Source organism: Podarcis tiliguerta (assembly GCF_965153285.1).
Source record: "Podarcis tiliguerta genome assembly, chromosome: 2".
Taxonomy (NCBI): domain Eukaryota; kingdom Metazoa; phylum Chordata; class Lepidosauria; order Squamata; family Lacertidae; genus Podarcis; species Podarcis tiliguerta.
In genome coordinates this window covers 63,796,279-63,823,997 of record NC_139535.1, presented here as the reverse complement: position 1 = coordinate 63,823,997, position 27,719 = coordinate 63,796,279, and the positions used below count along the sequence as shown (strand labels likewise).

Here is a 27,719-nt window from a genome sequence, read left to right as displayed (position 1 = left end):
GCTTATTTCATGCAATGTAGTTTATAGAAGGACCACTTCTGGATGGCCTTGATTGGGGCACTTCATACAACAACGATTCCACACCCAATGAAAGAAACACCACACTTATCTACTATGAGAATTTACTGTTAGGAGTACCTCGAATTCGACAACTAAAAGTCCGTAACAACACATGTTCTATCTATCCCTCTTTCCGGGCATTTATGAAAGAATGTTATGGTAAATATCAGTATTTACATGAGGATAGACAATCATTTGGCTTTAAGAATGCCTCTGAGTAAGTATCGTGACATTTTATTTTCCTTGCTCCTTCTGACTGCATCTGAACATACTGTACACATACTTTAGCAAAATAAGTTTAATAATGGGGTTTGGCTTCCTTAGGGAGCACTGAGAAATTTTGTTATTAATGCATTTGTACTGTAAATAAATGAAACAATATGTGTCAAGGGGCTCAAGTAGTGGCACCCTGCTGATTTGCACCTACATCAGCTTGTCCCGTATAAGGGTGAATCAAACGCTGCCTTAGTTTAGACAATATTTGCACGAGCCTTGTGCCTGTGCTACCCCTTCCCTCCTTCAGTGCTTCTAGATTGGAATTTATTGTGGAATTGGTGTTGTTTTTGCATGGCTCACACAACATCATAATAAAAATGCCAGTCCATTTCCCCTTACTGTGGAAACTCTGAAGTAAAAAGGAGCCAGTATGCACCTACAGTCACTGCTGGTATGGAACACATTAGCACATATTTTTGGCACGTAGTTTGTCATATGCGGTCCCTACTTCTGTTTGCTTCTCATTCAAGTACAATCTAGCCTTTTTGCTTCTGGTGGCCACAATGATGTGACTGTGACTGTTTCCACCAATTGCTGCATGCAGAAGGCATGTTCACAGTTCATATATCAGAGACCTCTATATTAAAAATAAAATTTGGCTCATCAGGAGTTCTGCTAAATCTTTTAGCCAGCTGTTCGCCACATGAGTAAGAAGCTAGAGTGGGAGGATCATGGGGCCCCATGGCCGCTAATGGGTATGTGTGGCTCTTATGGAAACCCTGCCAACCAGCACAAATAATGGCCATGGCTATTGCAAATTGATGGGACCAAACTGGGCCCAACTTGCTTTTCAAAAAGGACATTGTTGTGTTAAACTTTCTACAAGTTGTCCAGGAACAAACATTAGCCTCAGTGACCTAGAATTTCATGGTTCCTACCTAGATCCCTTAAATATAATTGTTTCAGTGATACCATATTAGTGTTAAAGCTTCCGAAAAAGAAAGCAAGAGAATGCATGACACCTAACTGAGTACAGCCACATCAGATTGATTTTTTGGTATGTGCGCTAGTGTCATTCCCCCACCTACAACCCACCATTTTGCCCATGGTGACACATACTAGTTATGCTTCTTTGTATGTTCTTCTTGCGGTTTTGTTTTGTTTTTTTAAGAGGAAGGTATGCGTGTGCACAGATACAGAAATAACTGCATGTATGTCTAGAATGGAAACGAGCCGTAGATGGTGAGGGAGGAGTGACTGAGAGGAAGGAGAAAACAAAATTACAGATACATTCCATCAACTTCCACCTATTAGTGTGGATAGCAACCAACAGAATAGCGATTAATTGCATATTAAGATTGAAAAAAGGGGAATGTATGGAAACTAATCTGCCAGCTGCACTCACAAGAAAATTAGGTCTATGTGAGTCCCTTGCTTCTCAGTGTACCAGGACTGAAGACTCCTTGGGTTTATTAATCATGATTTTCAGTTACATCAAAGTCAGGAAAGTATGGTTACCAGGGCTGGAACCAACTTAAGATCTGAAACAAACTTTGAACCATGTTTTCATAGACTGGTTTATTCCAATACTGGTAAACATTGTTTAGTTTTACTCAGATTAGATGCATTGAAATTAATGGACCTAACTTATTAATGTTCATTAATTTCAGTGGGTCTACTTTGAGTAAAACTTTGTTGAATGTCGCCCCAGTGTCTGAATATTTATTTTAAATTACCCCAGATAATAGATATTTGTTTTATGTTTTTAAAATGTTTGCTAAAGCACCTTTGTTGATATTATTTGTAAAATTGTTTTGGTATTGTCTTAGGTTGCCACCTGTTTCGGGCATATAAATTGATATGTGAGGTATTTATATATTTAACAACATGGTATAGTCCCTGTGCACTGTGGGATGACTATAGGGTTCAACACAATATTATTGCTCTGCATCCCCTGCCACACATTTATAGGCATATGTGCAGTTAGCCCAACAGGCTGTTATGGGAAATGGCAAGCCTCTACACAGCTTCCATTTTCCAACGCAGCCCTTCCACGCTTCTTGACCATACCATCTTGGTGCACTGCCTGTATGTACAACTGGAGTTATGCCTTTACTTTTAAACTACATTCAAGCACATTGTTTTCTTCAAGGAATTCTGCATCTTACCCCTCACAGAGTTACAATTTCTAGCAACTCTTAACAAACTACAGTGTCCAGAATTCTTTGAGAATGTGCTTTGTACTATATACACAGCCCACAAAAAAAGAATTAAGGCTGTATACCAAAGTAGACAAGATGTCATCCATTGAATTTTGCATTCATGTGATTGAATTTTTAAAAGTAAATAGCAGGATGGGATAGGGGATGGGACCATCTGGATTGGGAGCCTGGTGAGAAGGGGAACTTTAATCCTTCACCCCCCTTGCCCTGATCTAGATGATCTAGATGGGGGTGGGAGAAAACTGGTACGAATGAGATTTTTGTTTCCACCGTGAATAGCAGGTGTGCAGTGTTCAATTAACTATTTCTGTTAAAAAGGCACTGGAAAGCTAAGAGTGATTGAATAAATCCTTGGGGAGTAAAGGGGGGGGGGATGCTTTCTGTAAACTGAAGTGCCTCAATTCCCTTCTTTCCTACAGGTGGCATTATTCCACTTCTAAATCACTCTCCCCATGGCATTGGGGCCTTATTGGGCTATACAGTAGTGGAGGATTTATGTTCACCTTGCCCAAGTCAAAGGCAGAAAGTGCAGCAAAACTTGCTTTCCTCAAGAAACATTACTGGATCACCAGAGGAACAAGGGTTATCTTCATTGACTTTTCAATGTATAATGCCAATGTAAACCTCTTCTGTGTGGTCAGGTGAGCTCTTCTGTTTGCTGTTCTTAAAATTCAGTTTTCAAGATAAAGTAATCGCATTATCAGTCCTGTTGATAAAGTAATAATGGCATGTTCTACTCTGTTGCTGAATGGACGAATCTCACCCTGTGCAGGCTACTTAAAATTGTGGTACATCTACTACGCAAATCAAATCCTTCTTCTTTCCACTCCTTCCAGTTGCTGCTGGTTTAGCATACAAACTCTTCTAACCCTTGACTTTTGCTTTGCCTTTTCAGGCATTAAATCTAGGGTGCCGCCACTGCATGGACTGTATCTCATTTCATTTCCTAAAAGTTCCACTGATGCCAGAGTTTGAAATCTTGACTGAATGCTATAGAGCAGCAGCTTTTTTTTGGATCCATAAAACCGAAACATGTTAAAACTTGCCAAGAAACAAAACCCTCATTATATCTAGAGCAGACGTGGCTGGCTTTTCTTGGTTAAGTAGCTACTTACATCCTTAGACAGTTCTCTAGGTGCATGCTAGTGGTGATTGTGACCAAAAGTGGGTATGTGCATCCTATACTCACACAAGCACAGAATGCATGTGTGCACGCTCACATAGGTACAGAGACCTCACTGATCTACTGAGGAATGGAGTTATTGCACCTTCCCTGCTCATCAAATGAAGTGGAAGGGTGTGATATGCATCTTCAACAGGGCACTGGACTGGGCCGAGGGGTTTAAATCTCTTGGCCCACTGCAGTTCATGCCTGTTTATATTTTTTATTCCTTTGCACCACTACCAAAATCTGTGGGGTCTTGGGGGCCAGAAAAACTTGCTTAGGGGACTACATCAGCCCCCCAAGCCAGAGGTTAGCTACAACTGATTGAGAGGTAATAATAGTTCAGGGGCCTTTGAAATTACCCCAGGTGAGCTTTGCAGTTTGGAATCAGTCTTATGTGTTACCGGATAGCATCCTCCTTTACTTTCATTTCACAGGCTCATTGTGGAATTTCCTGCAACAGGTGGTGCAATCCCCTCCTGGCAGTTCCACTCTGTAAAGCTTCTCAGATACGTCAGCTATTACGATTATTTCCTGGCCTCTTGTGAAGTCATTTTTTGTCTTTTCATCTTCACTTTCATCATCCAAGAAGTTTTAAAATTAAAGAAACAGAAAAAGGACTATTTTAGAGATGCCTGGAACTGGCTGGATGTGTTACTGCTCCTGGTAAGTCTCAGAAATTACAAAAAAGAATTATGACAGAAACTATATTGCGGTATGGGGACAGGATGCTTTCCATTATGCCACTAGAGAGAGCTGGGAATACTGGGAAGAGGGGTAGATGTTCCTTGGGCAAGGAACATTCACAGCTTCAAATTTAGTATGTTTCTGCCCCTTGAGAAACATAACAGTTAACTGTGTTTTACACATGGCAATTCTTTTCTGAAAACCAGGCCAAAGCAGTCAAAATGCAAGGCTCACGATCAATGTGTACATTCAGTTGTTTCCTGGCCATCCACAACTTAGCTTGTATATGATTTACAGTAAGCATACTGGTAATCAGAATAATTTTGTTTCCCTGCTTTCCTTAAAGTAAAGTGCTTGAAAAAGTTCTTAATGTTTTATTTTTCCACAGTTACATAAGAACCTGGCTACATTAAATTTATTATATTCAGAGTGGTGCTGTATTTATATGTTGAATCCATTGGCATGGATAGCAATCCCTGCTCAGTCTTGGTTTCCTTGGGTGCCACTAGATCAGTCAGATAAAATGTTAAACTTTGGCTTTTCATTAGAAGAATGTGCCAAGAGCCTCAGGGCTCATGTGTTCCCTTTTCCTGCAGATTTTGATTCCATTATTCACTAGCTAAGGTTTAGTGTTATGTCAAAAACTGAAATTTACCTATGATTTAATGCAGTGCTTCTTTCTGGGGGTATGCAGGGGTACACATACCCCTAAACATTTTGTGAATCTAAGTTTTGCCTCATCGAGGGGCAGTATTTCAGTATGAGTAGGAAAATAAGAGTACCCCTAAACAATTTTTATAGGGAAAAAAGCACTGGTTTACTGAAAGAAACTAACTTCAAACTTTTGTTTCTTAAGGTGGCTCCTTTCAAAAACCATAGCTAAGTTCAACCATAGTTCAGGCATAATGCTAAACTGCAGCTAATTGAAAATTGAAGGGAAAGCTTTCAATTGTCTCTTTGCAGTCTGCTTTCACCCATTTAGGATGAAAAAGCAGGAATTATAGGACAGATATCACCTTTCTTTTGGGAGGAAAATTGATACCTAAATTAGGAACAAGCTTGTCTGATACCTCTTTTGGGCCTTTAGCAGGCATAGGATTATTTCTTGTTTTTTGCTGTCTACTACTCCCTAGTAATTGGGATACAGTAAAAAGAGAGTTCCCTGATCCCCAGCCATCCAAATATTTTTATTTATTAAATTTCTATACCACCCTTCAACTGAAGATTACAGGGAGGATTACAATATAAAAATGCAAAAATATATAACATAGTAACAAACAAATATAGTACCCCTCCACACAGTTTAAAAGGCCATAAATTGTATAATTAGCTAAAGGTTAGGAGAAGAGAAACGTTTTTTCTTGGCACCTAAAGGTACATAACGAAAGGGCCAGGCAAGCCTTCCTGGGGAGAGCATTCCACAAGGGGAGAGCCACCACAGAGAAAGAGCCCTCTTGGTCTCTCATGGAAGAAATGTCTCAGATGATGATTGCAGTGTCTGGGTTGGTTCATGTGGGGAGAGGGGTGCAAACTTCCCATCCTCAAAAAGCCTGTTGTGTCATGGCAAGAATTTTGCGGTCCCCAAAAGGCGACAGCAGATGGATAAAGAATGGCAGCTCTATAACAATAGCTAAAGAAACAGTCCCTATCTTTTTTCCACCGAAAAGGTTTCCACTTTATCATTTTAATGGCCTGTCGATATTTTGGGGCATTCCAGGTGACAGCAGAGCTTTAAGAAAGAGACAGGTGCAGAGATAGAAAGAGAGACAGAGAAGGGATGTGAAGATCTAGTTCAGAAGGTGGAGACTTTTTCAGCAGTATCTGGAAAAAGGCAAATCATTATGTCATCATCCTGTCAGCACAGGGAGAAGGGCTGTTTTCAGTCTCTGAGGTTGCTACACAAACATGTAAATACATTTGCTTGCAAACTGTAATAATTACAACAGCAATTCTTAATCCTCATTTTGTATGTAAATAAATGAAATTCTGGGACTCATACGGAAATCTGAGGGAAACTCACCCCACACAGAATCCTTTTAGGGGAAACCATTCTAAGCTAGTAATAAAACTTAAATGAGTTCTTCATGTACCCTAAAACATTCCATTTCAGGTGACAACTAAGATGTGAGTATTCCATGCTTGAAGAAAAATATTAATGTTACCCTCATGGTGAAGAGGAGCATGAGTTATGGTGTTTCATAAAATAAAATTCTCCTTATATAGATACTCGGATACCCAGAGGGCCTTCTCAGTAGTGGCACCCGCTCTGTGGAACGCCTTCCCATCAAAGAAATAAACAACTATCTGACATTTAGAAGACAGCCCTGTTTAGGGAAGTTTTTAATGATTGATGTTTTAATGTATTTTTACTCCTTTGTTGGAAGCTGCCCACAGTGACTGGAGAGGCCCAGCCAGATGGGTGGGGTATAAATGATAAATTTTATTATTATTATTATTATTATTATTATTATTATTATTATTATTGCTATTTACTCCCTACATACATTTTAATGCATATTTGGCTTATAGGCAGATATGGTTGACCTCTCGTAGCCCTTTATCAATCAACTTCATTAAGATATGAAGAATATATCAGAAAAATATAAATTGTAACCTCACAAACGTTTGCTTTTCCCCCTCCAGTTGTCTGTTTTTGCTATTTTCTTCAATGTTTACCGAACTATTGAAGTGTCCAGGTTGATGGAAAGTCTGCTCTCCAATTCAGAAGCTTATCCAGACTTTAATTTCCTTTCATTCTGGCAGACCCGTTACAATAATATGATTTCAGTGAATGTATTTTTTGCATGGATAAAGGTACTGCTGCTCACATTACTAAATATATTGACAATGTTTTATTTTCATACTTCTCACAGAAAATTTTCAAATTTTCTCTTAGAGATTTTAAAGAGCTATCTGAAGAATGTTTGCATAGGTGTTTATAGATCTTTTCCTCTTTCCTCCACATTCATAATCTCTGCCAAGGCTTATCCCTTAGGGGACTATAGTACATTATTTGCCAGGGAGACCCTCAAAAATGCCACTTTAGTTACATCCACTGTTATGTTCTTTATCACCTTCCTTCTAAAATTGCAGCCTACTTAACGTATAGGAGTGGGGAAAGCTGTTGTGTAGTATTATGGGCTGCTAATGTGACCATGAAATGACTTGCATTGCTTTTTAAAAAATGGGTTAACTTTTCACTAATCTTCTATTGGTCAAGGCTGGTCATACAGTCACACTTGCCCTAGCAGTTACTCCAAATTCCAAATATGTCCGTTGGCCCAAAAAGATTAGAACACCCTGTTCTAGTGTAATGTTCAGAAGGAAATTTCCATGGAGAGAATGTCATGTTCCAGTTAAATAAAGAGCTTGTGCATTTCCCACATTTATTTTCCCTTTTAAACTTAAACTGGAAGTGCCGTAAGAGAAAGTCCCCATCGCTTGCTCTTCTTTTGCAGTTTCAGTTAGGTTACCAGAGTAGCATGGGATCTCACACTAGGGACCAATGTAATGTTTGAAATTGGACTTAAAGGTCCACCGTTCAGTACGTCCAATACTGATTATTTTAATTTATATAAAGAGTTATATAGAATCTCCAGCAGAAATCCTTCCTCTGGAAAAGGGAACTCTGTGAGCACTGGAAGTGATCTATAAGCACTAGAAGAATGGGATATAATTTTTTATAAAAATTCAAAATAATATGTCTTTTATAAAGAACTTCATTTCTCTAGTTATTTCATTTCAGGCTCACCTGAATATTCATCCAGTTTAGTATTGGTTTCCTGCCAAATTTAAGCAGGTAACTTTGAGCCCCTTCTGTTGGCTTGGTCTTTGTCCCACCACAATGTATCCTGTTCTGTTTTCTTCCAGATATTTAAATACATAAGCTTTAACAAGACCATGACCCAGCTGTCTTCCACTCTATCCCGCTGCGCTAAAGATATCATCGGATTTGCCATCATGTTCTTTATCATCTTCTTTGCATACGCACAGTTGGGTTACCTGGTCTTCGGGTCTCAAGTGGACGAATTTTCCACTTTTCAGAATTGCATGTATGGAGTCTTCCAGATTGTCTTCATATAGTTCTGTGATTAGTTGGAGCAGAATTTTCTTAAGTGAAGTGCTAAGAGTGCCTGAGATGTTTGATAATGGCATGTTGTGGGATATCTGTATACAGCGGGAATGGGCAATGGTGGCACAGCAAATCTTTACTGGGCGGGCAAAGTGACCCATTTACTCACAGCCATTTTAAAGGAGCTCGCACCTGAAACAACAATATATCACCAAACCCTTCCCGCTTCAGTTCTCATCCAGGTACAGGGAGACATGATGACTGTGAATGAACATTTCTGCATGCAGGGCACAAAGTGGATTGTTACCTAAGCTAGCCTTTCTCAACCTGGTGCCCTCCAGGTGTTTTGGACTAGATGCTTTGACCCAGCCAGCATGGCCAATGGTCAGGGATGATGGGAGCTCTCGTCCAAATCATCTGGAGGGCATCAGTTTGAGCAAGGCTGTTCTAAACTTTTATGTCTAAATTGTTTTGCCACTATACACTCTTTGGGAGCTATGCTGAGGAGCAAGGTAAAAATCTTAATAATAATAAAGTCAGCTAGTCACTATAGAAATAGGTTTGAAAGCTCAGAACAGATAACCTATGGAAGCCAGTGGTTGATATTTTAAAACGGAGTATAAGCTGTATCATAAGATTTAACTCAATATAAATTGTAGAAGAATATTGTATACTGACCGTTTCTAAATTTTTTCTCCCTCTCAAGTTTTACCCAATTTCGCATCGTGCTTGGAGATTTTAACTTTGCCGAAATAGAGCATGCAAATCGAATTCTTGGGCCAATTTACTTCATCACATTTGTGTTCTTTGTGTTCTTTGTACTGCTGGTAAGTAGTATTTTAGATAATTCCAATTAAATACATATACATATACATTAATTAATTAAATCTCTGTATTTGGGCTGGTGTCAGAGTAATAAAACATAGTACACATGTTCATAGTTTTATGGGACAGTGTTTAAATGATCATATATTGGCTTAATATGCTGAGATATCAATGTGCCTTTTGTTAGCACAGTCAAGTACTGTTCTTTTCAATTTGCAGTGCAAACAAATAAACCAGGAAAGCTTCAATTAACCATATTCCAAGCCACAATTTGAAGTTGTTTTAATACTGTGGTTTGTTCTCAAGCTGGTAACCATAGTTTCATGGCTTAGATAAAACTGGCAATTATGGTTAATTAGAGACTTTCCAGTTTAATCATGGCTTGTGCAAAGGGAAGAGTGAAAGCTTGGTGTGCAAGCAAAAGTCGTGTTTATACCTTTGCTTATTAAGGTGAAAGACTGTTGTTATATATATTTCACCAAAGTTGTCATATTTTAATGCAAACCATGAGCGCCAGAAAGCCGACAACAAAAGCAACAACAGTATAATCCTATGCATGTCTTATTTGGAAGTAAGTCCCACTGAGTTCAGTGAGACCCACTTCCAGGTAACTGTGTACAGCAGGGTTGAGAATTGTGTGGCCCTCTAGGTGGTGTTCAGCTCCCTTTGGGCCCTAGAAGTATATAACTACTACTACTACTACTGCTACTACTACTACTACTACTATTATTATTATTGATATGCTTCCCATCTGAGTGGGTTGCCCCAGCCACTCTGGGCAGCTTCCGACACAGTAAAACATCAGACATTGAAAGCTTCCCTATACAGGGCTGCCTTCGTATGCCTTCTAAAAGTCAGATAGTTTATATCCTATAGAATTGGCCTGAGACCACTCACTTACAGAAGTGCAATATGGTCTAGCTTCTGCTGGAATTTCTTTTGAGAGATACATTTATAAAGCACTGAGGCATGACTTTAAATTATTCTGCTGTTTAAGCATTCAGGGCTGACACTTACTTCAGCAGTCCTTGCAGTGCTAAGCTTAGTAATGGTTTGTTAATGAGTCAGGGAAAAAGGAGATGTGGCAAGGAAGCAGGGATGCAACAAGAGGGAGATGGAGAGATGGTAGACTGCAAATGTTGTGGATCAAGGAGCTAATTTTAGAAAGGCTTACCATTCTTATTTGTCTATTCCCTCAGGTTTAGAGGGTAAAGTTAGAGAACTCGAGGTGGGGCATGAGTTTCTTTTTTTTATACTTTGTTTTGATTATGTTGCCCTGCCAATTTACTGTGATGAACCTTCAGTACTGAATAACAGAGCCAAGTTGCTTATGTAAAAGTAGGAATGGTTATAAAATGTAGGTGCACATTTTCATATTTGCCACTGGGATGTTGGAAGATGAGAAAACTAAATCAGTCAGTCATCCCAACCTTATTTTTCCCAAATAGAGGTTTGTAAACATGGGGTGCTTTTGTTAAGGCTGCAGTCTTATGAAGTAAGCCCAGTTGAATTTCCGTTGTAAGCCTTTGCTTACATCAATGCTGCATCATTTCCCCATTATATTTTGAAATCTGACCTACCCACTTTCCTATTCCTGTGCATACCTGGGGGTCTTTTTGCACACAGATAGCACACAACTTTACTTGTAAGCCAATTCACAGCCTATGCTGAGGGGCAGGTTCAAGCACTTAGTCTGTCATCATGATGAGCAGCCGTGTGACATACTTATTTAATTGGAGATGGTTAAGTACAGTAGAATAGGGGATGCGGGTGGCGCTGTGGTCTAAACCGCAGAGCCCAGGGCTTGCCGATCAGAAGGTCGGCAGTTCGAATCCCCGCAACAGGGTGAGTTCCCGTTGTTTGGTCCCAGCTCCTGCCCACCTAGCAACATCAAAGTGCAAGTAGATAAATAGGTACCACTCCAGCAGGAAGGTAAACAACGTTTCCATGCGCTGCTCTGGTTCTCCAGAAGCGGCTTAGTCATGCTGGCCACATGACCCGGAAGCTGTCTGCAGACAAACGCCGGATCCCTCAGCCTGTAAAGCGAGATGAGCGCTGCAACCCCAGAGTCGTTCGCGACTGGACCTAACGGTCAGTGGTACCTTTACCTTTAAGCACAGTAGAATACAGAATGGAATCTTCTCACCAGTAAAACATCCCTGCCCCTCATTTCAAGTGGCATGGACAATGTATCTTGTAGTCCAAGATACATCCAAATATCATGAGGAAAATTGCAATCAAGTTTGATTTATACCTCATTATTAAGGTACTAAACATGACACAAAATTTGGAAGTAAAATCCTCATCAAGGGCGCTAACCAGCAATTGATGTGATGCCCTAGGACAAACTGAGAAAAAAATAGTGGGTGTAGTCAACATATTAATATTGGGACATTGGAAGGAGTTGTAAAATTAATAAAAACTACTATTAGCCAGTATCTTGCAAGGTTGGTGAGTTGTCTTCTATTATGAATGCATTAATTTTTCTTATTCACTGCACCCTGCAGATATTGTTGACTCTAATCGCTGCTCTGTTGTATTGACTAATCTGGCATCATTTCTTTTGACTATAATGGATCAGATTAAATAACCATTGAGACCCCTTCCTTTAAGTTCAGCCTCTGATTTTGTGACTCAAAATTCTTTCTCTTTTGCACAGAACATGTTCTTGGCAATCATTAATGACACATACTCTGAAGTGAAAGCTGATTTTTCAGTCATCCCAAGCAGAGAATTTGAAATCAGTGATCTCATTAGACAGGTAAGCACCTATAGGTGTTTCTTCATATTACCATTGTCAGCAACAAAATAATGGCTGCTTGTTAATCATATCTTGGCTTAATAAGATGAGATGTGAAGAAGTTTCATTTCGTACCTGCAGCCACTTTGCTGCTTCCTTTGTTAGAGCAAGTAAACAAGACAGGAAATCTTTCCACCTCATCCTGACTGGGAAATTCATGGTTAATGGTTTCAGGACAAACGAGTATATTAAGACTCATATAATGGTTTGGAGTGGTTGAATATCCTGGCTTGTTCCAAAGCTATCATGAGGACAAAATGGGAAATTATAGTTAATGGAAAATTTCCTGGCTTATTATCTGTTCACACAAAGGGAAGAGCTAAGTGGTTGTGTGTGTGATCAAAAGCTTGTTCATATGTCAGCTTAATCACGTGACTGTTTTAATAATAGATAATAGAATCTATAATGAGTAGTTACTGACTACTTGCTTTATTCATAAAGTCCTTTAAAGGATCCAACCCGGTACTACTTCCTATAGTTCCAATTAATTGAGATGCAATTCACTTGACTTCAATGGGTCTGTGGTTCCATAGACAATGAATGGGGTTCTGTCACCTCATTGTTTGGGTTGCATCACCTAATCAAGGAGTCATTTCTGGTTGGCTGCATTTGTGAGGCTAGGAAAAATAAGAAAGTCACCACATGATTCCAACCTTATCTTCGTATTTAGGGGCTCAACCATCCCTGCATTGGATTATGTGGTACACCTTTTGTGACTTGTGAAAACTCCTTGCATCTCTTTATATTACCCATGTCTTCTTTTTGACCATATGGTATTTTTAAGCAGGTTGCTAGCAATGCCCCATTTGGTTGTGCAGAGCCTGGTGATAGGGAGAAACATGTGTTTCGTGTGGCTGATGAATATGTAAATCTAGTTTAATTGAGAATCTCATGTGAGATTGGCTTATTTAAGAGCAGGGGTTTTTATCAGCCCCCCAAATCGCTGTTATTTATTATTCATTTGCCAGGTGTATATTTGCAGTCACTGCATATTCAGAAACTACAAACACTTTCTGCCTCATGCTTGTTCAAAGCCTGATTAATCCCAAATTCACCAGTGTAACATACTACCTAATTTAGCTTCTGTTGACTTTTTTTCTTATCCTTATTATTGGGATTTTGAAGAAAGGCTGCTTTATTTTAAGCAACCAAGCATCTAGAGGATGAAAACAGAGTGCAGAAATACACATCCTGTGATAGGATGTTCAAGTGACAGGTGTCATAATTTCTAACATCTTGAAATAAAAGCATTCCCTAATTTTTAAAAGCCAAGGATTGCTTATTGCTCAGATATGATCATGGGGAAAATATTAAAGAGGCTCATTTATAAAAGATACCATGGACATTTCCAGTACATAGAACTCACACCCAAGTTTATTAAAGCTGTTTTTCACAGCCCAGCCTCTATTTAGCACTGAATGTATTGAGACAATGGTTTTTAATAAATACATACAACAACTAAAATCTGTGAGGACAGTTACAAGAATGGTTGTCAACTTTTTATTCCACCCCCATACAATTTTATTAAAGTTTTTCCATAATACAATAAAAGAAAAGAAACTAATTAAATAAAAACAATAGCAATAAAAGAAAGATAAAAGAAAATGCAGAGTCCTCTCTCAAAGGTAGCTCTTAACCCTCACATAGAAAGAGGTAGACTTTCCCAGCTCTCACCAGGGAGCTTTCGTTTTTTCTCCTACTGTCTCACCCTGGCAGATCTTTCCTTCCCTGCCTCTCATTCAGGGTCCTTCACAGCACCATCCATCACCAAGAATGGTTTCCAAGGTTTCCCCCCTGATGTTTCAGTTGTGTCTTTTTACCCAGTATGCCGCTTAAAATTAATCTCCTTAATCACTTATAAAGAGTACCACTTTTTTTTTGCTTCTGTTTTCTTCCTCACAAGAAATTTGTGTGTCCTAAGTTGTGCTGGAGATAGATCTGAGTAAGTGTTACCTTTCATAGTATAAAAATAGACGGGAAGAGGCAGCTTGCTTGTTTGGCACAGTAGCCAAAGATGGTGCATACTGAAATTGTTTTGCATTCACCAGAGTTGCATCCAATTTAAGGGTACAATTCTCTGTCCCTGGAATGGCATCCCAGTGGCTATAGAATTTTATAGCTTTGACTGTATCTGGGCAGAGCAGGACTTCAACTATTCCTCCTCCAACAGTAGGAAGGTATATATCTGTGGATCCAGGAAATCTTTGCATCCTCTGAACCCAAATCCTTTCTGTTCCCCTGCTATGTGCCCAGGGTGGGTTTGGGGAAATACGTCAGCCCTCCAACCAGTCCCATCGTTTCCACCCTCACCAGCACAAAACGGTTGGGACTCAGGATTTAATGGGTCTATGTTGCCCCTTCTCATTGGTTTCCTCTGCCCATCTGCCTAACACATCAGCATTCCCTCTTAAGACTCATACATACTGCAAACTTTGAGGCTCCAGCATCATTTTCAGCTTTCACTCTTTCCCCACTCAGTTTTGCTTAACATCCATTTGAAAAAGTTTCTGACAACTCAGAAGCTTATTCACTAGTGCATGTTCTGGAAGTTGGGCAATAGGGGCAGTACAGGATTCCTTTTGGTGTACCGACCTCCCCGCTGCACCAAGGATTCCCTGTCCGAGCTGCTTCAGGTCGTGGCGGATTTTCTCCTGGAGACACCTAGTTTGGTTGTCCTAGGGGATTTTAACATCCATGCCGACACGACCTTACAAGGGGCTGCTCGGGACTTCGTGGAAAGCATGGCCTCCATGGGGCTGTCCCTGAATAAGTTTGGCCCAACTCATAGTCATGGACATGCCTTAGACCTGGTGTTCACCTCTAGTGACGTGGGTGATCTGACACTAAGTAAAAGTGAAACAAAAGAAGTGCCATGGTCAGATCACTTCCTGGTGCAACTGGACTTCTCCGCGACCCTTCCCCTCTGCAGGGAGGTGGGACCGATTCGGATGGTCCGCCCCCGCCACTTAATGGATCCAAATGGTTTCCAGAGAGTGGTAGGGGATGCTTTAGCCCATGTTGATGGCCTTTCAGCTGATTCCCTGGTGGCCCGCTGGAATGCGGAGTTAACCAGGGCTATCGACTGTCTGGCTCCGAAGCGCCCTCTCCGATTGCATGGAGCCCGAACAGCCCCATGGTTTTCTTCGGAGCTGAGGGCGATGAAACAATCGTTGAGACGGTTAGAGCGTCGGTGGCAGAAAACTCACTCCGAATCTGACAGGACACAGGTTAGAGCTCAACGTCGAGCCTACCAAGTGGCGATAGCGACGGCGAAGAAGACTTTCTTCACCGCCTCTATTGCATCTGCAGAAAATAGTAGCAGGAGACTCTTTCAGGTGGTTCGCAATTTAACGGAACCACCTTTACCACCGGGGACTTGTAAAGACCCCAAGATCTCCTGCAACGATTTTGCAAAGTTTTTTGCAGATAAAATCACTCATATTCGGAAGGAGCTAGACACCACCGTGGGAGCAGGGCCGGGGCGGGAGAGTGCTAGAGCTCTGTCTGGTCAAGTTGCATGGAATCAATTTCAATCCGTTACCCCCGAGGATGTGGACAGGCTGCTTGGACGCGTGAAACCAACCACCTGTCTCCTTGATCCTTGCCCATCCTGGCTAATAAAAGCAAGCCGGGAAGGGCTGGGCGATGGGCTCTGCGGGGTGGTGAATGCTTCCCTCTGTGAGGGAACATTCCCAGATCCGCTGAAAGAGGCGGTCATTAAACCGCTTCTTAAAAAACCATCTTTAGACCCGGCCAGTATGGCCAACTATCGCCCAGTCTCAAATCTTCCATTCTTGGGCAAGGTGATTGAGCGCGTGGTTGCTGAACAACTCCAGGCACGCCTGGAGGATGCGGACCATTTGGATCCCTTCCAATCGGGATTCAGGCCTCACCATGGGACTGAAACTGCCTTGGTCGCGCTGGTTGATGATCTCCGGCGAGCTAGGGACAAAGGTGAGAGTTGTTTCCTGGTTCTGCTGGATCTCTCAGCGGCCTTTGATACAATCGACCATAACATCCTTCTGGACCGTCTAGAGGGGCTGGGAGCTGGGGGCAGTGTTATACAGTGGTTTCGCTCCTTCCTCCTGGGCCGTGTTCAGAAAGTGGTGGTGGGGGATGAGTGTTCAGACCCCTGGGCCCTCACTTGTGGGGTGCCTCAGGGTTCCGTCCTCTCCCCCATGCTTTTTAACATCTATATGAAGCCGCTGGGAGAGATCATCAGGGGGTTTGGACTGGGTGTCCATCAATATGCAGATGATACCCAGCTCTACCTCTCTTTCAAATCAGAACCAGTGAAGGCGGTGAAGGTCCTGTGTGAGTGCCTGGAGGCGGTTGGAGGATGGATGGCGGCTAATGGATTGAAGTTGAATCCTGACAAGACAGAAGTACTGTTTTTGGGGGACAGGAGGCGGGCTGGTGTGGAGGACTCCCTGGTCCTGAATGGGGTAACTGTGCCCCTGAAGGACCAGGTACGCAGCCTGGGAGTCATTTTGGACTCACAACTGTCCATGGAGGCACAGGTCAATTCTGTATCCAGGGCAGCTGTCTACCAACTCCACCTGGTACGCAGGCTGAGACCCTACCTGCCCGCGGACTGTCTCGCCAGAGTGGTGCATGCTCTGGTTATCTCCCGCTTGGACTACTGCAATGCGCTCTACGTGGGGCTACCTTTGAAGGTGACTCGGAAACTACAACTAATCCAGAATGCGGCAGCTAGACTGGTGACTGGGGGCGGCCGCCGAGACCACATAACACCGGTCTTGAAAGACCTACATTGGCTCCCAGTACGTTTCCGAGCACAATTCAAAGTGTTGGTGTTGACCTTTAAAGCCCTAAACGGCCTCGGCCCAGTATACCTGAAGGAGCGTCTCCACCCCCATCGTTCTGCCCGGACACTGAGGTCCAGCTCCGAGGGCCTCCTGGCGGTTCCCTCATTGCGAGAAGCAAAGCTACAGGGAACCAGGCAGAGGGCCTTCTCGGTAGTGGCGCCCGCCCTGTGGAACGCCCTCCCAGCAGATGTCAAAGCGATAAATAACTACCTGACATTCAGAAGACATCTTAAGGCAGCCCTGTTCAGGGAAGTTTTTAATCTGTGATATCTGTATTTTTTGTTTCTATGGAAGCCGCCCAGAGTGGCTGGGGAAACCCAGCCAGATGGGCGGGGTACAAATAATAAATTATTATTATTATTATTACTATTTTGTGACATTTCAGTGAGATATAATGAATATATTGCCAAACTATGGTTTTGGGATATCCACCTAACAGTGCTTTCTTTATATTATACTTAGAGTTACAATAAAGCTCTAGTCAAACTCAAACTGAAGAGGCAGACATCACAGACAGAAGACTTGTATGGAGTAAGCAGGTAGAAATCACATGCGCACCTCAGTTTTCAAAACCTTGAAACCAAAAAAGTATTTGCTATGTCAGCTGTGTTTTTCAAGCTTGCAATCAAATCTAATACACTATCAATTCTAATGTGCACCCTAATTTTCATGACGTAATTAGGCCAAAAAAGGTGTGCATTACATTCGAGTGAATACAGTATATATCCCATATACTACGTAGATAGAAAGAAGGCTCACAAGAGAATTCCGTTGCTGTTGCAGCATATGGTAGAATCCATGTTCTGTTGCAGTCAAGTGCTGCTAGACACTGAAATAAGGGGGCAGGAAATCTACTCCCAGTCCTATCACATGTAAATTTAATGTCAATCAATCTAGATGTTTCCTGAAATGTATAGCCATTGCCATCCTATGTCTGTTCTTATCTCTTGGTTGAATATGTCTTATTGAAAGTAGTGTTTTCTTTCCACCACATCATACCACTTCCTTGGCTGCTGAATGCAAGGGGCAGGAAAATGCTGGACGGCAATAATAATTATGCCATGGATCTTCTTTAACTAGATATAATTGTGATGTGGGAAGAGATGTGGGTATAACTTTTTAGGACCCTAAATTTATGGAGCTTTGTTCAGTCATCCTTTAGCATTAATTGACTGATCAACTGCATTCAGGCTTTTTGGGAAGAAGTGGGGACTTAATTCTTTTCACACAAAATAAGATCTACATTTTACACCAGGTTCCATTTTGTAGTTTGCTGACATCAGTTTCACTCAAAGCTGTTTCACAGCAGCGAGGAACCTCTGGCTCACAAAGGCTGTTTTGAGCTGGTGTTGCCCACCTCTTACTCCCCTGAAGTCCTATGACTTGAGGTGTGGGACTGATAAAGCCATGAATGCCAAGGGACTGTCGGGAGAGCACACTAAAGTGTGTGTTCCTAATTGCTCCTTTCCTGTGGGACTTGCATTTCATGCTGTATGCGAGCACTGCTGCCTTTTACAGGGATCCGATCACCCAACTTCATAAGATATTGGATGATTGGCCTATAGTGTGTTGGCCACTGCTTGATCCAGCCTACTGGACCAAAGTGGTTCCCCACCCTTGCTGTATCAGGAAGTGGCCATAATATGGACTATAATTGTGTACTGTGTTTTATTGCATGACAATCAGAAGCTCCAGGACAGATGTGAATAAGAGCCTCTCCAGAGTTGGTAGTTTGGACAAGGTAAGATTCTTCTGTTCTAAAAACTTGATGCTGAATTCTGCACACAAGACTACGGACACGTTCTCTCTCTTTTTGGCTGTGCTCTGGTAGAATCTAGCGTTCATCTGACGCTGCACACATTCTTTTCTTCAGGTAGTATGTGTTTGTATGGATCAGTAATAGGAACGTGTTTTAAGGACAGAAAATGCCTAGTCCTTTCTTCTTTTATACTTCTGCACTTTGTATAATGCAACTTGAGCATGTGAGCAATGCAACACATGTACATGGGAAAGCGGCTTAATGATGGCTGTTTTTCTTTGTGTAAACAATATTGTGTCTCTACAGGATGTTTCCAGGAAACGGAAATCTTATGGTAGCTCATCCGCAGGACTTCAGAATGCAGTTTCTTACACTGAATTTCAAAGGTATGCTGCTTAGTGTCATAGTCCCTGTTGTCTTCAACCCTTTCAGACTGGGATTCATGTCCAGGCCAAACGTATTGGAGACCCACTTGTTAAGCCCTCCCCCGCCCCCCAGGAAATGCTGCTCTTGTGACCCAGCTGAGTTCAGGAGGGGAGAGTGCTCTTGGGCTTGAATCCTGCTTGAGGGTTTCCCACAGGCAACTGCTTGGCCACTGTGAGAACAGGATGCTGAGCTGGATAGGCCATTGGCCTTAGCCAGCAGAATCTTCTGATGTTCCTACATCAGATAGTAATCCAGTAATGGGGTCATGATACACCAGTTGAAAACAAATGTATGAAGAGACAGTGTGATCCTCATTTGGACAGTTTTCCACCCCAAACAACTTATTTATTCATTTTAAAAAGCATGCTCCTGATAGGGATCATCTGAACTACCCAGTTGGAACTCCATAATGCAGCTGATCCCTACCCAAAGCAGGGCTGCCTCAACACTGTTTGACAAAAGCACTGTTTGACAAAACACTGTTTGACAAAAGCACTGTTTGACATAGCCACCACCCCCCCATTTAAAGGAGATGGGGGGCAGCTGCTTCAAGCAGTGCTTCTCCTTTCAGAGGACCATGGGAAGTTGATCTTTCCCAAAGGTAGTTACTTCCAAAAGTAGCTGCTTTCTTTAGCTGCACATACTTTGTTTCCAGGAAGGAACAAGTGCACACAAACAGCCCCTTTCTGATTTGGGAAGTGGAAATGGGCTGCAGGGACGGCGTCAAAGAGTAGCACTTGGAAGGAGAAGTGGCTTCCATTGAACAGAAACCTGTTCCCCCGCAAGGTACACTCCTACTGCCCATCAGCTCATGGGTGGATTGGAGAGCAGCTTGCTCCAGCAAAGGAACCACCAAGAGCCCACATTAAGCTCCCAATTGTTATTTTGAAGCCCCACCCTCCACCTAACACCATGTAGGATCTCAGGTATAAAGCAGGTGGGTGTGGCTTCCCAAAAATGGCTAGTTGAGCCCCACAGATGCGTTTTCTGTTTGTATGTTTTGTTGGGTTTTAATATTTTCCTTGTTCTAGACTTTCCAGATATACAGCAGAAATGGAGAAACAACTGAAAGAAGTGACCTATAAGCTTGACATGCTTATGAACGCTGCTCCTAAAACCACAGTCTCACCATGAAAGCTACAGTAGGGAAAGGTAAGAGAAGAGAGCAGATTTTACAATTGGGACCCAGTCTGACTGAAACCTTAGATGCAACTTCATATGCCTTTCAGAAACAAGGTTGCCCAACTTGTCTCAGTATTTGTATAGCTGCAGCACTGGGAAAACGTTCTAGACTCTAGAATGTAGGTGTTGAAAGGAATCCTTGCCCAGCTTATGCATTACCCCCTCAAGTGGCGTGCCAGTTGCTTGGCTGAACACCACATAGATTCTGAGAAAAAGCTACTTCATAAAGTTAAAAAAAGGAAAGTTCCAACCAACCAAAGCCTAAAGATGGGGTTGCCCAGGAGCTGTGATTGCTTGCCTCCTCCTACTAAATGTAAGACAGAAGAGCTGCTTTTGGCATAACTTATTTTGTCAACAGTAGCTTAACAGGAAGTGAGAGTTGTAGGCATGTTACACCTACTGTTTTATTATGTGGCTGTTTGGGGGCACTGTACTTAAACCCAGGCAATCAGGTTGCAGCTGTGGGAAAACACACAAGAACAGAAATGTTTTAAAAGATAAGGCAAAAGTGTTTTCCTTCATTCTTTAGAGCAGCATTGGAGGGGCAAAGAATAAATGTTATTTTGGAACTGCTGGGAGCAGGCATCCCTCCATGAATACTAAAGAAAAATGTAGACAACACATTAAGGCTGTCAAATATTATAGGAAACTAAATATTCTATATTCCGAAGCCATTTTGAAAAAAATGATATATCCCAATCCAGAAAAGGCAATTCAGCCACTTGCCGCATACTTCTCAGAAACCATGGACATACCTTAGAATCCCCAAGATCCCACTCCCCAAATTCATCCTTTAATTGGTTTTACTTCTGAATGTAAGAAACAATTTTTAAAAGTGTAGAATTGCTAATGGGAAAGTCTTTTGGAAGGCAGTACAGTGGTGCCCCGCAAGACGAATGCCTCGCAAGACGGAAAACCCGCAAGACGAAAGGGTTTTCCGTCTGCAGAGGCGCTTCGCAAGACGAATTTCCCTATGGGCTTGCTTCGCAAGTCGAAAATTGACGAAAATTTTCGGGGTTTTTTCCGCTCCAAAACCCCTTTTTCTGAATCGCTAAGCTACTAAAAGCATTTTAGCAGCAAAACCGCTAATCCCCCAAGCCTTAAAAAGCCGTTTTTAGCCCTTAAAATGTCAATAGCGCTAATAGCGCTACTCCGTCAATGGGCTTGCTTCGCAAGACGAAAAAACCGCAAAACGAAAAGACTCCCGGAACGGATTCTTTTCGTCTTGCGATGCACCACTGTATTTAGAATTGCTGTTCCCACCACACCCATGTTTATATGTTGCCCCCCAGAGGTTGACTATGGTGGCTGGCCTTCAGCACAAAAAAAGGTTAAACCTGCCATAGATACACATCTGAATCTACCTTCAAATAAAAATGTTCCTTTCAACAGGACACATTCATTGCAAAGTTCATCACCCCCACGTCAGTGCAGCTCCAGGTTTGTGTCTGCTTCCCACTGAAAGTAATGGAGTACTGTGTGTGTGTTTGTGTGTGTGTGTGTGTTTGTGTGTGTGTGTGTGTCCAATGGTGAAGTGATCTGATTTACACTCCCAGCTAGTGTTTTCTGGACCAGGGTAAGACTGGAGAAGTCAGCTGCTAAAGATAATGGTGATATTTATTTTGTTTTGCGTTTGCTTACATTGTTCTGAAAGCTCAAGTAATTTAAAAGTGGATAAATAATGTAAGGCAATTTTCATCATTTAGAATATCCTGTTTACCTCAGTAACCAAATGTCACCTGAAAAATAATGCCCCCGGATATCATTCAAGCTTGAAATTTTATCCCCAGGGAAAGAAGGCACACAGCCGTAATACAGTCACTGAGAATACCCTTCTCTGTGCCCTTGCTGGTAGTGCAAAGAGACTCTCAGGTACTTGTAACGGTAGCAGGGAGGTGTTAAGTATGAAACAGTGCATTTTGCACTAAAAAAAGTCTGTGTCAATACCACTTATTTCCTGTGACGTATGAATTAAGGAAATTTACAAACATTTACTCCTTGCAATTAATTCTGCTCCTATAGACGAGGATGCTCAGAGCTGGGGGGGCGGGGAGTAGAGGTTTTTTTAGTGCATTAGCATCAAGGCCATATTGCATCAGAAACTTACTTCCTGCAGCCATCTCCCAAGCTTACATTTGTTCATGGAAAAGGACTTTCTTCTGGCAACAGCTAGGTCCCATTTTTAAAAGTGTGAGCAGCTGAAAACCATGGTTAACAATAAAGGAACCCTGGAAGGCTAGTATACATACATGGCTGAGACCCTCCCTTTAACGGGTACTGCTAAATTCTACACCCAATCAGCATCTTGTTTTTAGTTCTTGAGGGATTTTTTTTAATCCTATGTTTCCCAAAGCTCTTGCAACTGCACCATCATTTTAGATGGATCAGTTGTTTTTACTGCAAGCGATATTTCTTTGTGGATCAACAGAGGGCTCCAAGAAGGATGTGTTGCCTGCCTTGCAGCTCAGAAACACAAAACTGCACTTCAATGCTGTTTTCTTGAACAGCAGAGAATGGATCTCTGTCAAGTATTGGAACATACAGCAAAAGGTGCATGATAGTAATAACAATAACTTGTCAAGGAACAGTCTAACATGAAGGTTAATGGGAAAAACCAGATCAAAAAATCAGGTGGGAAGGAAGGACCTGCTGGCAGGAGTACCCCCAGATACTGCCCCATACCCATGAGACAGAGAAGAAAAATGGCACAGCTCGCCAAAACAGGGTGGACCTTGGAACACTCTATATATCCACAAAGAAATTAGGTTAACAAATTCAGATGTGGAAAAAATCAGGTCTGTAGAACATAAGAATAACCCTGCTGAACGTTCTAGAAGTATAATATAATAAACTGCTTCCAGTCGGCAGCACTGTAAAAATTAGAAGAGTATGCACAATGAATATATTTATTTATTTATGGGTCACCTTTCAACCTGAAGGCCTTTAAAGCAGCTTACAATGTAACAAGATAAAAAACACAAGTACATGCTTGTTTCTGGTGAAAATGCAACTACCACCAGTTCTGAGACTCTAAACCAGGACTACATGTTAAAGCCAAACAGTAGAATTATAGGCAACAGCACACAGGATTAAAACAAACAATTGTTAAAACCTTGTTTAAACGCCCTAGAGTCAATTAGGAGAAACAACACATGTTCCACACACACACACATACACACCACAAACACACAATGGAGTATGACAATAAAAGATCCTTTTATTATAAAAATCTATACAATGAAATGCCAGACATAGCAATCATTTATATCTGGTTTATTTATATATATATTTATATATCTATATATCCACATATAGTTTTTACTTATACCAAAGTAAAACTATGTTATATCACAAAATGCCTAACACTACCATTTATTGCTCAATAAGATGGCACAACACACACTCTTAGCATAACTGATGCCATGCTAGCTACGATACTGAACAAACAGCCAAACACTGCATAACACACAAAAGCAGCTGTTAATTCTGAAGTGGAACCAGTCTGATCACTCACTTTATAAAAATATTGGAATCATATAGATTTAAGCATTATAAAGGAGGAATATATTATTTAAAACATTTAAATAGTGCATATTGACATTTTGCATGTGGTATATAAAACATTCATGTACAACACTGTACAGTACACATAAGTTTCAATGTTTGGGTGCACCTGTGTCTGCAGATTGATAGAAAACAAAGTGAAGTGTACATTGCACAATGGAGCTGAATTAAAGCCACAGATGATCTCCAGATTAATTTCCAAACTTGTAATTCACTACTAAAAAAACCCTTCTAGTTGTATAAAAAGGCAAAGCATTTGAATATAATCTCATTTCAGTGCTCTTGGGTTCCAAAATTACATGCCTATAATCACAGTAAAAATAGAGAGACATAGCAAACAGGCAAGTATGGAGTATTGAAAATCTACTTTCTATCTATTCCATGTTAACACACTGACCTGATGAATTACATGCTAGCCACTTATTTCACAGACATTCATTTTTTGGTCTTTCAAAAAGCAATGAGAATCAATATCTGTGTTGACATTAGCTGTTCATAACACATGCAGCAAATAGGCACGTACAAAAACATGGCCACAGTACAAAAGATATCAAAAATGTGCCAATTTCAACATTTAGGGCTCAGTCCAGTTGTGCCACAGATGCAGCACCCACATGCAAAGAAATCCCATGACACTGCCCTGTTCCTCCCCGTTCAGTGTGCACACCCTGGCACTCAATTCATCAAACCATTTTTAAGGGCCTGAGGTACAGTGTCTGCACACATGCCATAAAGACAGGTGGTAAAACGGTGTCTCTGACCTTTGATAATCTCTCTATGTGCAGACTGTATGTCCACAGTAGGCTTGGATAGAGCCTTTCAGACTGCAGATTTAAGTGGGGCGGGGAAGGGATTGAGAAGAACCATTAAAGGCTACTGTCATCTATACTAGGCAAAATAAACATCACAAAAATGTTTCAATTCTGAAGCTTCATCATGCAATAACCATATGATATCTGCTTATTGCCACAAACAAATCACTTTTCCTTCCATTTTTACAACAGTGACATAGCAGAGAGGCTTTTCTCAAACAGTGTGTCTACCTTGAATCCATCACACTAATGATTTTATTTTAGCCCTTGGTAAGATATGCTTATTTCAGATACAACAGAGCTGAGCACAGACACTCTCCCATACAAAGGTATGATGCAATATCCATTTGAGATCACACACTAAATCACCATCAGCTGATAAATTGATAAATTAACAGTAATGCAAGTCTTGTAGGCAATATGTGATATAAATGTTCAGGTTTTTCCAAGTTTTAAAAATACAACAAGCAAGGTCACTTTCTGGTTTGTCCATTGTAATCTGAAACTGAAGACCAAGGAGCTTTAAGTTGCAAATATCTACAGACCATAAACCATTCTATCGTATGAAAAATGTCATTTGAAATCAAACAAAGTTATTCCGCAGCGGTCCTCTGAAAGGCATTTCAGTTCAGTTTGGTGTTGAAAAACACAGTTGTGTTCTTAAATTTGCTGCCATTGTTCCCCAGCATAAAAAGGCAACAGAGGGAGTTCAGTACAACACTAACAAATGCAGATGAAACGAAGTTAGAAGGTCCAAAGTTTCTGAATGGTTCTAGTTCTACAGTCTTTTGGGAGGAAGTTGCATTTTTAATTAAAAGAAACAAGGAAAATGTTTTCTAAAGTTGGACAGAGCAGTCGTAATTTTTTAAAGTTTTTTGTTAGCTTTCTAGATAGGACCTACTTGCCTTTCAAATGTGGCACCATAAAATGTACAAAAAACTGCATTCTTTCAACAGCGCAAGACAAAAGTGAACACCTAACAGTACTATGGACATCATAAGAAAACAACCTTTCACTATTATGAAGAAACTTAATTTATTTTGAAGAATCTTGTTTGCTGATAAGGACTTCAAGAAGCCGCAGTTTGGCTTTAACTTTCTTGTACTCTCTGTACTCATCAAGCATGGGAGCACGATCTTCTTTCTGAACATTTCTGGAAAAATAAAGCCAATGCAACATTTTACAATTCTGACCAATTTTGTTGGTTTGAAATAGATTGGGGGTGCATGCAGGCTAGAGGTGTTTCATGTTATACTGGTGAACTGGAGGTGGTGCATCTGTCATCCTTGACCCTGTGCTTCATTCTAAGCATTTTTAGGCAAAAGCTTGTGTTTTCTGAAATAAGTACAAACATCAATTCATGGAAGGAACCTAGTAATCAGAGATATATTGCTTCTGAACATGGAGGTTACATTTCTACCAAAGGTAAAGTAATAGCATGTGATAACAATTTAAAGAAGTATCAAGAAAAGGAAATACATCTGCAGCACTCTACTCATAACAGTGAGTAGTTAATTTTATCTGTTGTTCTCATAAGTTTTTATAAATTGTCTATAAAAAGTTAACTTTGTGGGTTGTTTTTTTAAAAAAAGGTTAAAAACCCATTTAAATGAGTAAGAGTAGCCAAGCCCGTTCACATTCCACCCAAGTCAGTGCAAAAATGTTACAGGGTGGAATTCAAACTAGTGCTAATTGCATTGTAAAGCACAAACATTTCTGCTTGCCTAATCGAACTGTCTCCTCTGTTTGCATGCTGTTCTGGGGCTTCTTTCAATCTCCCCAGAACTGGCTGGGGGGGGGGAGAGAAAGGGGAGAAAAATATATTGTGCTGCCTCTTACTAGTATAGCTATTTAGTTGAATCCAGTACATAACGTTTAGCAAAGCTGCATTGTCATCATCATAGCAAAGTTGAGAGATGCAGTTGACAGTAATACTGAAGTTCTATTATGCTACATTTCTCAGTATCTTTATGGAATGTAATGACTTATTTGATTGGCAAGCATTATGTGTAATGAATCTGAAGCCCCCTCCAGCTTCTTTCACAGAACCTATTTCTTGCTGAACTGAGGTAAAAATGGCTAGAATCCAATGGGAAACATGTACTAACTTTTATAATTTATTTTAATTGGCTATATTTTTACAAATATTCATTGAAACCAAATAGTGTGGCTGATGATCCTACTAAAATAGATGAACATTGGAGGCCACATTTGCAAAATCCAATCAAGGGACCCACTGTTGCAAGTAAACATAGAAGCTATGTGTTTCCAAACCTAGAAGCTATGGCTTCCAAACAAGTCAGGGTATAAATCTATGGTTTAAAGTTGGTTTATGAATCCTGGTTTGTTTGAAAGTCTTAAACCAGAGTTCCCAGTTTGCACCTAGTGTAAAGCTATAGTTAACTGTGGATTCCTTGTTTTCCCACTTGTACAAAGAGAGAAGGCAAGGGGGCTGCATGCAATTGCATAAAGCAAGTGTATCCTAGCTTAGTAAGAGTCATGTGAACTGAGTCAGTGTTAGGCTGTCATTTTCAACACTGTACATTACTAGCATAACTAATGCCTTCATTGACAAACACAATTGCATATTTGTCTCATCTTCATTATGAGTAAACTTCTGGGCCTACAATCATTGTATATTGAACTAACCTTCCATTCTGCTGATAAAACCCTTCTTCAAATTCCCGTAGAGTTTTGCGCAATTTCTTTTTTTCAGCTCTGGCTTTCCAAAGTTGCTCCAATAATTCAGGCCTATAAAATTATTAAAAAATGCATAGGGTAATCAAAACCATCATGGGTATTCCACCCATCAACAAAGCAATAATATCAATGCCCCTTGCACAACATTTTCCAGGTGCCTGACAGCCGGCTGCAGCACTGAGTATAGCATAGCTGCTTTCTGCAGTCATCAGCTATGCAATCAAGTTCACCATAGGGGAATGGGTTGGCTGTGTGATGATGTTTCTCATGGGGAACTCGGTCACACAGCTGATCCAACTGCACCTCTGCTTGCCCCACACCTGATGTGATTTTGGGAGAACAGCCTCTCAGGTCAAACTGGGATCAGAGCTGGGCCAAATCTGGCGCATGGGATCCTCTG

The 27,719-nt window shown here is 41.0% G+C and overlaps 2 protein-coding genes across 19 annotated transcripts in view; one reads left to right on the top strand and one right to left on the bottom strand.

Annotated features, from left to right (window-relative positions):
• Positions 1-25,805, top strand: part of PKD2L2 (polycystin 2 like 2, transient receptor potential cation channel) — a 33,941-nt gene extending 8,136 nt beyond the window's left edge. For 2 of the 5 annotated variants that reach the window (XR_014508430.1, XR_014508431.1), the window contains exons 4-15: positions 21-277; positions 2,918-3,139; positions 4,101-4,329; positions 6,994-7,164; positions 8,221-8,402; positions 9,129-9,249; positions 11,907-12,008; positions 17,339-17,415; positions 18,563-18,617; positions 18,942-19,021; positions 20,093-21,123; positions 21,492-25,805. Coding sequence is in view for 2 of the 5 variants with exons in the window: in XM_083428879.1 (XP_083285005.1) it covers positions 21-277; positions 2,918-3,139; positions 4,101-4,329; positions 6,994-7,164; positions 8,221-8,402; positions 9,129-9,249; positions 11,907-12,008; positions 17,339-17,415; positions 18,563-18,617; positions 18,942-19,021; positions 20,093-20,195 (1,599 nt within the window). In the remaining 3 variants the exon portion in view is untranslated. The remainder of the gene's footprint in view (positions 1-20; positions 278-2,917; positions 3,140-4,100; positions 4,330-6,993; positions 7,165-8,220; positions 8,403-9,128; positions 9,250-11,906; positions 12,009-17,338; positions 17,416-18,562; positions 18,618-18,941; positions 19,022-20,092; positions 21,124-21,491) is intronic. The other 3 variants (XM_083428879.1, XM_083428880.1, XR_014508429.1) reach the window with 2 other exon arrangements.
• The window catches only part of FAM13B (family with sequence similarity 13 member B), a 58,735-nt gene continuing 54,151 nt past the window's right edge, over positions 23,136-27,719 (bottom strand). For all 14 annotated transcript variants that reach the window (XM_083428794.1, XM_083428803.1, XM_083428801.1 and 11 more), the window contains 2 exons: positions 27,269-27,370; positions 23,136-25,772 (listed from right to left, as the gene is read on the bottom strand). In XM_083428794.1, the coding sequence (XP_083284920.1) occupies positions 25,655-25,772; positions 27,269-27,370 (220 nt within the window). In that variant the 3' untranslated portion in view covers positions 23,136-25,654. The remainder of the gene's footprint in view (positions 25,773-27,268; positions 27,371-27,719) is intronic.